The 13054-nt window shown below is 56.0% G+C and overlaps 1 protein-coding gene across 1 annotated transcript; it reads right to left on the reverse strand.

Annotated features, from left to right (window-relative positions):
* Positions 1 to 4532: 4532 nt before the first annotated feature.
* LOC147414276 (dynein regulatory complex subunit 10-like) lies at positions 4533 to 13045 on the reverse strand. Its single transcript, XM_086474422.1, has 5 exons — positions 12371 to 13045; positions 10865 to 11098; positions 9085 to 9156; positions 7431 to 7761; positions 4533 to 4693 (listed from the first exon to the last, which is right to left on the reverse strand). Exons 1-5 carry the CDS (start codon positions 13043 to 13045, stop codon positions 4533 to 4535), a joined length of 1473 nt encoding a protein of 490 aa, XP_086330548.1.
* Between the last annotated feature and the right edge of the window lie 9 nt (positions 13046 to 13054).

The raw sequence follows: 13054 nt of genomic DNA on the forward strand, positions 1-13054 counted from the left end.
GGCTTCGGTTCAACGCTGGTGAGCGGAGCGCTTTGAGCTCTAGCAAGGACACGGCTGCTCTTACACAAGGGACGCGGCGGCCCAGGGGCAATCCCGGGGCTCGCGGGTATCTCGGGGGTCGGCTCTCGGGGGATGCCGGTCCCGGGCTGCCTCCAGTCCCTGCAGCTCGCTCCGACTCCGGCCGGGCCCCGCTCGCCACTGGCCCCGGCCCACCCGGCCCACCCGCCCGAGTCCTCCGGTTGCTAGGCAACCCAAGGGGGGTGGGGCCGTTCCGGGCCGCCGCAGGCGGGCGGCGCTCGCCCCGCGCTCCCGCGCAGGGAAGGGGCAGTTACCGCTCGGAGCCAACGTCCCGGCTGCTCAGAGCAGACTTCCAGCGGTGGTTTGGTGTCCTGGGCCGCAGGAAAACTTCAGCGGTGCGATAAGGTGCCCGGAGGTTTTTTGATCCGGAGATATCCCCGCTGCTTCCGCATGGTCAGAGACCTGCTCTCCGCGCTCGCCAGCTTCGTGCTCCTCTGGCTACAGCCCAGCCTAGGTACTAGCCTCCCACACCGCACTTCACAGGACACCTTCACGCCTGCTCAGGAAGAATCACAGCTGCCATCTGCAACACCTTTGCGTGGCAAGGTTTTGGTAGCAGGGCAGTTACAGGGGTGGCTTCCGTCAGAAGCTGCTACAAGTTGCCCCTATGTCCGAATGCCAGCCGGCGGCAAACAGGCGTTGCACCTGGCTGCCCAAGAAAACCCCACCGAGCTGCTCCTGCCGGGTGGCACCGCGCCCGCCCGCCCACACACCCTTGCAACGGGAGCTCCCGAGAGGCCGCGCAAGACTTTTGAGAGCCCAGCTCCACAGACAAAAAACCTACCAGGAGTCACCACCAAGCAACGTGACAGGCTGGTTTTTAAAGTAAGCTAAACAGCAAACAGCAGGAAATTCCCACGGAACGAAAAGCCGCAACCTGGAACTAAACCAATACCCACAAGGAGGCCGCTTGGGCCTCACGGTGCAGTTTTGCCAATTAAGACGATTTTAGCAAAATGAACTTTCTACCAAGCGAGTCCTGAACAGTCAACAGCCAAATCATCCAGGTTGTGCATCAGGGCAGCCACCTTCCAGACTCAAGCTAGAAAGGTGTCAAAAGCCACAGAGACAAGGCGAGCGCAGCAATTCACCGGCAAGGGCATGACTTAACCTGCAAAGCCTTTAGCAGCAAGGGCAGAGACAGAACATTCGGGCATGCACCTTCAGAGCTGGGATGAGCACAAAGACCCAGCAGAAAGTACGACACGTGGCTCGTAGAACAGCAAGAGACCTTCATACGAGTTATGTCTTAACTTCTCTGCAAAGCAGTCAAACAAGCCGCTGTCCGCATGCTGCCCAGCGGCCTGCTCGCATAGAAGAGGTCAGGGACAGCGCACAGCCCCATACCTGGAGCTTCCTTGCTCCTGCCAGTTAGCGACAAGTCCTCGTGACGTAAAAATGCCAGTTTAGCCCAGGTTGTGTCACAGGTACGCTCTGCAATGAGCCAGCTCAGCTGACACTCCATGGGTTGGCACGGCTGATTTTTAAGAGCGTTGCTCTTGAGGAGTATCACGGAGGCTTTTTTCCATTTAAGAGAAACTTTACCACCTGTTCTAGACCGTATTTCTGTACTCCTGGCTCACAACCAAATTAACTCCGTTCTCATCCAGCCCAACAATGAAAAAAAGGCACAAAAACCTTCAGCATCACTTTTCCCAAGCAGCTGCTGCAGGTCAGCACTGGCTGAAAGCTTCACCAAGTAATGCAGCTTCAACTCCTTCACATGCTGCTCTGAATAATTTCCTTCGGTGTTCTTGTTTGTCGTTTCAGACTAAAACAGGTCAAATTGTCTTAAAATAAACCCAGTCATTCCAATCTAAATTGCTGAAGAAAACCACTTGTTTGTTCATGACAGACTGGGCACCAATACAGAAAAAAAGATATTCTGACACGGTTACGAGCGGAGCGCTAAACTTCAACAACCTTTTCAAGCCACCTAGCCCTGCTGGTCCAGATCTGGCGTGGAGTTGAAGAGCGTAAGCACACCAGAAAAGGATGACAAGTAAATTAGCTGAATTACCGACAGGGAACTACATTCTCATGGGGGTTGTTGGTCATGGAGCACGTTCGTTTGGCTTGAGTTTTGGAGGAGTTTTAAACAACTCTAAGTAGATAAACGCACCATTGAGCTTCCGACCTTTTACTCGCTGGGGTCCCACCCCAGGCTCCAGCTCTCTCTTTCAAAGAGAGATGGAGTTTATATTTACACCTGACAGTGAGATGAAGCTCAGGGATCTGCTTCAGGCTACATGTCAGCAGCTGTGGCAGAGAGGAAAGCAGAAGACGAACTTTGTGTCAGCAGGAATAACAGCTTTTGCATAGCTTTTACAGAGAAGTCCTCGCTCACAGGGTTTGGTACTTTAAAGCCGTATTATTTTATACAGCTCTCACCATCTTTAATATCAGGGATCGGTTCCACGTTCTGAAATACAGCCAACGTACGTTCCACAATACTGAAGGTGACAGAGCACTTGTCTTCCAAGCGACCAGAAGAAACGTGATCCTTCCTAAAGGAGAAAAGCACCAAAATCCTACAAGCCATAGGTTTCTATTTTGACCACTCAGCTGATACAAAGAACTCAAGAGAACCTACTAACACGACATCACTTCGGATCGACCCTCAGAGCCGCTGGTCCGTGTGCCCGATCCCCTCCTCACTGAACCGACAGCCCGTCTGTATGAAAACCACCACGTCAGACAGCAAAGCAAGGCAGGCGAGCCTTTGGAGCCACCGCCAAGTGCTGGAACTGCCTGCCTTCCCCCAGGAACAGCCCCCTGCCTCCCCCAGCACACCATCCCAGGCCATCCATCCTCTCCCCTCGCCCACCGCCGCCGCAGCGCTCGCGTTTCCACGCACGGTGACTGGAAATGTTTTTAACCTCTGGTCTCCTGCCCAGTAAAAACACCAAGGCAGCACAACCAGGTTACAAAAGCACATCGATTTTAGGCAAGAAGTGGGTCTCCTGCTGTTGGTAGGCTTACGATTCTGGCTTTGGGGGTAGTTGTAGCAGCTGTAGCTGCTGCAGCAGGAGGCGGAGGGATGGGAGACCGCGGGGCGGCCGATCGCTCCGGCCCCGGGGACCCGCACCCGGCCCCCTCCGGCTCCTCGCCGCAGCACTGAAAGATCAAACCCCGAGTTTTGCTTTAAGAGAGGAAAATCTTTAAAATAAATAATAATAAAAAAAAGCAAATCCGAAGTCAGTAAAACGAAGAGATTTTCGTCCTGCAAAAGCGCAGAGCCCGCGGGGCGCTCCCCGCCGCTCGTCTCCCGCCACCGGAGGCACCTGCCCAGGCCTGGCGGGGCGGAACCGGCCACCCGGAACCGGCCACCCAGCGCGGGCGGCCGGAGGGCACCGCGCCCCGCACCTGCCACAGCAGGCTCGGACCGGGCCGAGCGGCCACCGGTACCGGCCCGTTCCAGCCCCCCCCCGCCTTCTCCGGTACCTGTAGTAGCTGAGGAGCCCGTTGCTGAGGACGAACCAACGGCGCTGGTAGCCCTTCAGGTAGTTGGTCCACTTGAAGAGCCAGCCCTTGTAGGTGTCGGAGCCCGGGGCAGCGGGCGGCCCCCCCGCCGGTCCCCCGCCGCCCCGGCCCCCCGGCTCCGCGCTCATGGCCGGCAGCTCCTGGCAAGCCAAGCAGGGGACGGCGCTGAGGAGAGACACCAGCCCGCGGGTGCTGTTGCCGCCGCCGCACAGCGCGGCCGCCTTCCCCATAGACCCCGCGGCGCGGCGCGGCCCGGCCCGATGGCTCCGCTCCCGCCGCCCCGCTCCGCTCCGCCGGGCACCGGCGCGGGGGCGGCGCCGCGCCCACGTGACGCAGGCGGGGAGGGAGGGGGAGGAGAGGAGAGGCACGTGAGGCGGCAGCGCGGCGCGGACGCCCCCTGGCGGCGGGGCGGGAAGAGCCCGCGCCCCCCTCCCCCGCCATTTTGACCCCCGCCGCCATTTCGCGGCCCCACGACACGGGCCGGGCCGGGCCGGGCCGGGCCGGGCCGGGGGGGCGTATTGGAGCTTCGCTGCACCGACCCCTTCTTTGCAGCCGGGCAGCAGGGGTGACCGAGCGCCAGCCATGAGGAGAAGCCCTGCTCCCCCTCACCTGCTCCCCCCCCCCGCCAGCCCGCGGTGCTGCTTTTTACGAGCCCTTCCAGGCGTCCCCAGGTGTACGAGGCCCTTTCCTTTCGCGCCCCCGCCCTCCCAGCCCCAGGGGATCGCCTTTCCCTGATCTCTCTAATCTGCTCTGATCCCCCCTGATCGCGTTACGGCTCGCCCGTCACCTGCACGGGCACCCCTGCCTGCTCGCTCGGGGCAGCCCCGCCGGGCGGGGAAAGAAAGAAGCGGGCGAACTCCAGCCCCGGCTCCGCAGAGGGTTTCTTGCGCCCCCCTGAAGTTGGCCATTTCCTCCCATTCTAAAGAGGTGCCCCTGAGAGCACCACGCCAGGAGCACCAGCACCTTTGGCGCTAGCGGACACCGAGGCCGCTGGAAAGAGGCCGGGAGCACTTTGCGCTCCAAATGCTGGTGTCGTCCCATCGGAAGGTGTTCTCAGTCTGCCACCCAGCTGAACGCCTCTCCAGATAGGGCTTGACATCTGGAGGCAACATCTGGAGTTCTTGGACAAACTCTGAGACAGGGAAGCCTCCAAAGCAGCGTCCAGCAGCCCCTGACAAACCCCAACCTCCTCTAATCGAAAAGCATGCCCAGACCTTTTGCCAAGAACTGAAGGGCTGTGGGTGTTTGTAAACTGAAGAGCATCCCTGCTGATGCAAATACACCCCCAAACTACCCACCTGGGTGCCAACACCCAAAAGTCTCCGCAGATCCTGGCCTCTCTTGTGGCCGCAAACGAGGGAACAATCCTCCTCCAGCCACGTCTAAGGAGAGAGGGGGGCCTCATCTGATCCTGCCTCTCCCGTCCTTGTGATTCCTTAGGGATTCCAGCCCGCTTGGCATAGGCCCCTGCAGTGGATTGGGCATAGGAGGGCAAAAATCCTGTGATGTATATTGAGCACAGACGTGTCACACCGACCCTCGGACTTTTAACCAAACAAAGAGTTTGGTAAAGGGCAAATCTGTCAGGTCCTTGTGTTTGCTGCTTGGGGCGCTGCTGTGGGATCTCCCCCTCACAGCGAGCTCAGCCCTCGAACATCTCCAGTCACTCTTTGTCCTCAGCAAAATGCCCCCTCTCCGCTTTGGCGTACGTTAGATGGTAAAAAGCATCTCAGCCCTTTTGCTACAGGGACCCATTTCTGAACAGAGGTAGAGGGGCAGACGAGGACTGGAGCCTGGTGGCACTTGGGCTTTGCAGCCAGCTTCACTGCCCTCTCCTGCAAAGAGAGGCTGTGAGGAAGGGCCACTGAAGTCAGTGAGCGAAGAAATGTCACTGGGAGTCTGGATCCAAAGTGCTGCTCGCTCCCAGCATCGTTAAATGCAAAGGATATGTGAGAGGAGGTGCCCGGGCCTTTACGGTAACATGGAACAGCCTAGTTTCCCACGAAAATTAAACAAATAAGACACAGCACTCTGTCTGTGACCGTATCTGCGCCCAATTTCAGTCCTAGTGAGCAGCTCTGTGGTATGAAGTTGCTACAGAGCCGCTGAAAATAGGAGACCAAGGGAGTAAAAACACTTGGCTTGCGCCCCTGTGAAAGGGAAAGGCTGCAGCGAGCTCTTGGGGCGTCAGGCGCTGGACAATCCAAGGAGAGCACGCTGTCAAAACAGGGCTCTGCATTAAACAGGGCGCAGGCTGCTGCTTGGCTGAGGGAGCGACTCGTGGGATTGGGAGCGTGCGGAATATCCTGGCACCAGCGCTCCGTGTTCACAAAGGAGACAGAGCAGTCCTGTAAAAGAAACTTTATTCGAATAAAGGGAGAGTCCGCCGGGCAGATCCCGTGGGGTCTCTCCAAGTTGCTGGGGTCGCAGCCCCCTTTTGGTCCTAATTTCCCGGCCGCAGAGGACCCTCTCCCGTTCCCCGTGGGCTGAGGTACTAGGAAGGCACAGACTTCCCGATCCGCCTACTACAGAGGCTACATTTTTACCCCTTAACGCGTACCCCCCTTTGCATCACGCACCGTGTGTTTCATTAGCATGTCATCGTGCACCTCCTGGGCGGAGAAGATAATATTAATAAGTCTATTAAGCCTGCGCACTGTTTCCTAAAGTGGAAAAGTTCAAACTTCCCTTCAAACTTTCCAGGAAATTTTTTTTTTTGAATGATTTTTCTCTTGCAAGTTGTCTTACCCAACAGAGGTTTGTAGTCGGGTCCTTGGTTTCGGTTGAGATTCACTAATTGCTGAGATATACGGCACCTTTTGTTTTACGAGGCCTGCTGATTACTTCATAAACACACGGCTCCTCTGGATAAACAGTGCCGTGTACTTGCAAAAACACTCTCCTCCTTATCTGTTCATCGCTTAGGTCTGTGGTGTCTTGTACCAGCCTGGGTCACTGCTGCTATATTTTTGTAAAGGCACTCTCATAATCCTATCAGGAGCAAGGCACAAGCTGGGCTGTCCCACATGCTGTCCCACAGATGGCCCCTGCCAAAAACTGCAAACTGCCGCGGGCGGTGCCCAGCCAGGACCCGTGTCCCTTCTCTCACTGGTCAGCAACGGTCCTGCAGCTCCCTCCTGTAGAAACGGACGTGGTCTCTCCAATCCACACAAGCAGAAGCCCTGTCAGATGAAGGGCCTCAGCCTGCCCCCAGGAACGATCTGACTGCCATCTTCAGTAAGAGCAGAGTGGGGCCCTGACCCACAGGCAAGGAGACAAGCCAGGAACCTGCGCTCCTGGCCCAGTCCCTTCAGCAGGAGACGTCCTCCTCCTCGCAGAGGTAGCAAAGCCAAACCTAAAATGGTGTGACATGTCTTCACGCCACTGCTTCCATATCCTCCAGCTAGGAGAGGCAGCCCCAGCCCTGGAGGCACTAATGCAAATGCTCTCTCAAATCTAATGCTTTTGTCTGGAAGAGCTCAGTCCCAGCAAAATCAGCAGCTTTGCCAGGAGGAGAAGCATAGATTTTGTGCTTTATTTCTTGGCCTTCTTGGCCTTCTTGCCTTCCTTGCCCTCCTTGCCCTCCTTGCCCTCCTTGCCCTTCTTGCCTTCCTTGCCCTCCTTGCCTTCCTTGCCCTTCTTGCTCTCCTTGCCCTCCTTGCCCTTCTTGCCTTCCTTGCCCTTCTTGCCTTCCTTGCCCTCCTTGCCTTCCTTGCCCTCCATGCCCTCCTTGCCCTCCTTGCCCTTCTTGCCCTCCTTGCCCTCCTTGCCCTCCTTGACCTTCTTGCCTTCCTTGCCCTCCTTGCCCTCCTTGCCCTCCTTGCCCTTCTTGCCTTCCTTGCCCTCCTTGCCCTCCTTGCCCTTCTTGCCTTCCTTGCCCTCCTTGCCTTCCTTGCCCTCCTTGCCCTTCTTGCCCTTCTTGCCTTCCTTGCCCTCCTTGCCCTCCTTGCCCTCCTTGCCCTCCTTGCCCTTCTTGCCCTCCTTCTTCTTCCTTTCTGCCTTGAGGAGGGACCGGACCAAGTAGCCTCTCCAGATGGCCTGGATGCGGATGGCAGCAAGGGTCCTGGTGGTCATCTCCTTCAAAGCCTTCTTCTCCTGAATCTGGGAATACTCCTGGAGAAGCATAGCCCGTTTCTCCATCAGCAGGGACAGCTGGGCCTTCTCCTTGGCGTAGGCAGCGTGAACCTCCTCATACTTGGCCTGGCAAGACAGCAGACACCAGGTACAGCAATGTTGAGGGCATTCAGCAGCTCCTCCCTGTACATCCCTAGGTAAGGGCTCTTAAACCCATCCCGAAGCCGAGCAGAACCACGACTGGGAGCTGAGCCGAGCCTCTCCAAAGGGAGTCAGAAAAGGAGGCATGTGCCCAGTACCCAGGGAATTTCATTAAATGCCGGGTCCTAGTACCTCCATGCTGCTCTGAAAAATCCTCTCATCATTCTCCCTGTGTTGCCAACAGCACCCACCCTCCGCTGGGAACTCTCACCAGGGAGCACACGCGCAGGTCAGAGATGCTCCTGCAGGTGCTCTGGGCCAAAGGACATCGCTGCAGTCGGGGTGGGGCTGAGCCTGAGCTGAGAGCTTTGCTGAGAAGCCGCTCGGACGAGCGGCACTGAAGCCCAGCTAATACGCTACCCACGGCTGAGAGCGTGACAAGAGCCAGACCGCGTCGGCCTGGAAAAGGCCGAGGACGGGTAGTTTTAATGGTGTTACTGCGCTTCCAGCAGCTGCTCGGCAGCAGGCGATGCCTTTCCTAACGCCTTTGAGGAAGCCACGCGGAGGGGTGGAAGATTAGGGGAACCAGCAGCGTGGACGTGTGTCTGCCTTAGCAAGTTCTGCCCCAAACCTGCCACGACGTGGTGCCACCCAGCGGGCAGGAAACCAAAATAAGCACGTTGTTAAACACCTGACAAGGCGGGGGCATTTCTCACAACTGGCAGCCAGCTCCTAGGCCCCTCCCTACGTTTTGCTTTGTTAGTAATCCAGCAGCTTTTGGCCATCTCCATCAACGGGGCAAGAGCAGGACAGCGACTAAGCCCTTCTCAGAGGCAAGGCTGGGGGGTGCTGATGAGGTTCCCAGCCTGTCGTGGTTCAGTTGGGTGCCAAGGCAGCGGTATGCAGGCTGTTTGGTTTCTCAGCACTTGGCACCTCTCTCAAGGGGGGCAGCAGAAACAACAGGAGCATGATTTGGACACCAGGGCTAATAAGATTGAGGACTGAAGCAAAACTGAAAAACCTGTTCCCTACCATCAGGTGGGCATGTCTGACAGGACGTGGCAACCCATTTGCCCCCAGATACTGGGGGATTTAGCAGTGGATGTAACTTTTTCTAAAGTCAAAGCAGCCGAGAACTCCTCGACATAGGCGGGACAAAGAGACCTAAAGCCTGTCCTTCTTCTGGGTGGAGAGCTGCCCTTTTCCTTTCCACGGCCTCCTGGGTAAAAGCCACCTGTCCATTTGGACAGGAATCTACCTGAACACATCACCTCACACGAGAGCAAAGCACTTTCAAGCGGATGATACCTGTTTTTCTCCCATGTCTTCGTCATATATCTGGATCCAGTTCACAATTTCCTTCTCCAGTTTGCAGATCCTCTGAAACACAAAACGAGATAGGTTCCTTGCAGGCACCTGAAGCCTGGTGAAAAGTAGCCGAGTTAGAAAACAGCGTTGAGCCCCAGCATCATTGTATTGGGGTATAACATCTCCTCCTTGTGGCAAACTTCCCTCAGCTGCCACATAATTCGTTCGCCCTGGGTTGGCGATTCTCATGGCACATTCCCTGAGGCCACAAGGGCCTTATTTCCTTGACAGCATGGAGCTGGGGGCTTGAAACACATCGGAAAGGTGCATCCTGCAGTAGGAAATGAACGTGTCTGATGGAATGTGGCAAGTCATCGACAAACTGGGGCAACCACCCTAAAACCGAAGCAAGAGAGAACAGCAGTTCACTGGGACAGGAACATGAAAGCAGGACAGAAAGTACTCGAAAGCTGGTGCCTTTTAGAAAGAAGAGATCTTTCGAGCTGCAGAACAGTTTCACAGCGGCCATCCTGCAGTATAACCAGGTTCGGGCAGTTTACCTCAAGCTGCTTTCTCAGCTCTGTGGAATCATCAAGAGAAAGGTCAGCTAAAGCCCATCACAAGTGCCACAGGATTTCCTGTATGACACTGACCCAGGAGGATGTCCCAAGGGCTCCCAGGTCATCATGAGGTCACACCTCAGCTAGTTAGACCACAAGCACAATCTTGGGCCTCCCAGGGCTAGGGCAGGTGCTAAGGAGGGGGAAAGGAGACCTCTGCGGTCAGCAATCGGTGTGCCTGAGCACTGGAATGGGCCGAGCCACTCATCAACCAGCACTGCAGGGGCCTGCAGCCTCCGGAGAAACTGCCTGACAAAGCCACTCCATTAAGGAGGTGTAAGTGGGTGCTGTGGGATTCCGTACTGTGGCTCTAACTTGCATTGGACGCTTCGGCAGTGCCCAGCCCCGCTGCCACTTCGCTCCACGTCGTGCAAGGCGAGACTGAAAGCTGCCCCACCACCCGCGTGCGCTGTCCTGCCCCTGGGAGGCCAGGGCGTGTCTGGCGTAGACAGCAAGTGGGAGCAAAAGCGGGGGGGGGGTGGGGGGAGAATGGTATTTTTCCCCTTCTAGGTTCTCTGCGCCCTGTGTCACCAGCATGCTCTGCTCAGGGCAGAGCTGACGATACTGGGGCCTGCGCCTGCCTGCTGCTCCTGTTTCCTCCTCCTGTATCTGCTCGGCGCTGTGATAAATCACATTTCCCCCTCATTCAACCCAGCCTGGCCCCTCGGCTTGGGCCAGACAGAGCAGGAACCGCTTAGCTCCCAAGACCAGCTGCGCTCCACTGGGAGTACGACAACCAGCTCTACAAGATGATGGGTTAGGTAAAGCCGGTAGCACCTTTGCTCTGCTTACCCTACGCCAAATCCCCTGTTTCTCGACATAGGCCTTGCCTGTCCCGCCGTAGCCTTGCAGCTCTGCCCTCTGACTAGCCCACAACCTCCCTGGCACGCAGTGTCGCGGCGCTGTATCAAGGTGTTTCCAGAGCTAGGTCAGCAGGCAGGAGGAGGACCTGTGAGCAGGCTGCTTCCCTGCTGCCGCTGCAGGGTTGCTTTCCACTGGAGTCAGCAGAGCATGAGGACAGAGCAGGTATCCTCCCGGCCAACACCACGTGCATCCTGCCAGGAACTAGCGGGAACCGAGTAAATGACTTGCAGCAGCCAGACCTGACGGCGCTACAAACGGGTTTCAATCTCCTGTCACAGAGCTCTCCTCCCCTTTACCTTTCGGAGAGCCAGCTCTGACGCTTGGTGCTCCAGCACGAGTGCACTGAGTTGTGCTTCCAGCTGCTGAGCGTCCTGCTGTAGCCTGGCGCACCTGGCCTGGGAGGCTTGCAGCACCTCTTTTTGCCGCTTTTCTCCTTCCCGCTTGATCCGCTGGATGCCAGCCTTGTGGTCTTTGGCCAGGTCTTGCATGCTGGTTTCGAGGTCTTTGATCACGTTGTCTTTCCGGCGAATCTAGACCCAGAAAACAAGAGAAAGAAATACCATCGAGTAATGCCAGTCAGGCGAAAAGTGGCCAGGAGAAGTAAGACACCCTCGCAAAGGTGGGGGAGATCCAAGAAGACGCCCTGCTGATCTGGTAGCAACCGGGATCTGCCACTGCTGGCCGAGGGAACAGAGTTAGATTTACACGGGGTGCTTTGAAATCTTCCCCCACCGCTCCTCTGGGAGCCTGGGGATAAAGGGAAGAGAACGAACAAACCATACTGAGACACCCTGGCGCTGCCAAAGAAGAGCCAAAACCAGAGCCACTGGAGCGAGCCCCGGGGCTCCCTCGAGCTTTGGATTAGGCTCAGGGGGACTGTCTGGGGGGACGCGGCTCAGAGTGCTGCCTGCGAGAGAAATCCTCCGCTGGGACTAGGGAAACGGGTTTGTTCGTGGTGCCCTGGACAAGCTGCCAAACTGCCCAGAAAAATCTCAAGCGTCTCGATTCACAGCTCTCCAAGGAGCGGAGGGAATGGGGAAAGCAGGCCCTTGTCTCCGTTAGCACCATTCAGCGCGGCGAGCACAAGACAAAACCTTCCCCTCCGGCCCCTCTTGCAGGAAGGAGAAAGAAAAGCATACGGACAAAACAAAGGATGGCTTCTCAGGAGTTCAGGGGCTTGGATGCTGCCGCAGCCCACGGACTCACAGAAGGAGCCTGGGAAATGCCCGTTTCCTTATCGGCACCTCAGTTGCCTTCACTGAAAAAACAAAGAATTGGTGTAATCGCATATTAATCACAAATGCTCTAAGGCAGCTGGTATTACAGAGCTGGAAGTCACAGAAATGTTGGTTTTAAGCAAGAGTGAAGGCAGAGCAGATAGTAAAAATGGATTTCAATCCGTGCAATCTCTCCCTGGAATGACTTTTCATCATTTCAGCAGCAGCTAATGAAGTCTCGCGCTGGCAGCTGGCATTGTACCCCTGCCAAAACACTACCACAGCAATTTGTGCCTGTCCTGCAGCTCCCTTTTAAACTCAGTGACTCGTGTCAGTCAACTTGGCTGATAAGAACAGGTTCCAAACATGCCAAATTCAAGGATTAAAAAAAATAATAATAATAAAATCAAGCACGCAATGAGCATATTTCACAATGAAAATAGTATCTTTACATTTAGGATCTGGTTTAGAAATAATTTCTGGAGCTTCCTCTTCAGGAACTGCAAGAAAAGGACCGGGTTTTAGCGTACCAAAGTTTTGCTTCAGTAACGCTTTGTTGGAAAACATATTCCCACAATATCATACCTGCTCCTCTCGAGTCCGGATTGCTGCTGCCAATTCTGCCTGTAAAGCTGTGATTGCTTCAGTGTTTTCCTTAACCCAGGGGGAGATGTTTTCCATCAAGTGAGTCTTTTTTTCCTCCTCCATTGGACTAGTCAGGAGTCTCTCAACCATGAAGTTCCTGAACTCCCTAAAGGCTTTGATAAACCCTTTTCTCGCCCAGTCTTCACGGCGCAGAGCCTGGCAAAGCAAAGGGTTGGTCAGTAAGTGTCTCAGGACATTTCTAACAGAACGTTTCAGACGTTGCTCCAGCAAGCAGAGACGGCCCCGTTGTTCCTCAGCTCTCCTGGTGTCCCCTTCTTCAGAGCTCGCAAGCAGGTGCTCCACTTCGTTTGAAAGCTTTTGGTGCTCGACCAGGACGTTTGTGATCTCAGGTCCCAGCATATCAGCAAACCCGTCCAGAGAGTCGATAATATGTGGGATCAAACGGCTCATCTCCAGCTTGGCAATTGTCTCATCCAAGACGGTGATGATTCTTTCCGTCTCAACGCTACCAGGTCTCACACCGTGTGGATCTAACATCTTCGCGGCACCTGGTGGGATCACTGCCTTCCCTGGAGTCGCCATGCGCTTCACCAGGGGCTTGTTTCTTTGCTTCCAAGACGGTGCCTGGAGCACAGCTGGATCCCCTGCCGCCATGGCTTCGGT

The sequence above is a fragment of the Leptosomus discolor genome, chromosome 16 (genome assembly GCF_034619465.1).
Source record: "Leptosomus discolor isolate bLepDis1 chromosome 16, bLepDis1.hap2, whole genome shotgun sequence".
NCBI lineage: Eukaryota > Metazoa > Chordata > Aves > Leptosomiformes > Leptosomidae > Leptosomus > Leptosomus discolor.

Coding starts and splice junctions, on each gene's coding strand:
- LOC147414276 (XM_086474422.1), bottom strand. CDS start 13,045: ATGGCGGCAGGGGATCCAGCTGTGCTCCAGGCACCGTCTTGGAAGCAA. Junction 11,099..12,370: donor TCCGGACTCGAGAGGAGCAG/GTATGATATTGT, acceptor TTCTGGGTCTAG/ATTCGCCGGAAAGACAACGT. Junction 9,157..10,864: donor CAGAGCTGGCTCTCCGAAAG/GTAAAGGGGAGG, acceptor TTTGTGTTTCAG/AGGATCTGCAAACTGGAGAA.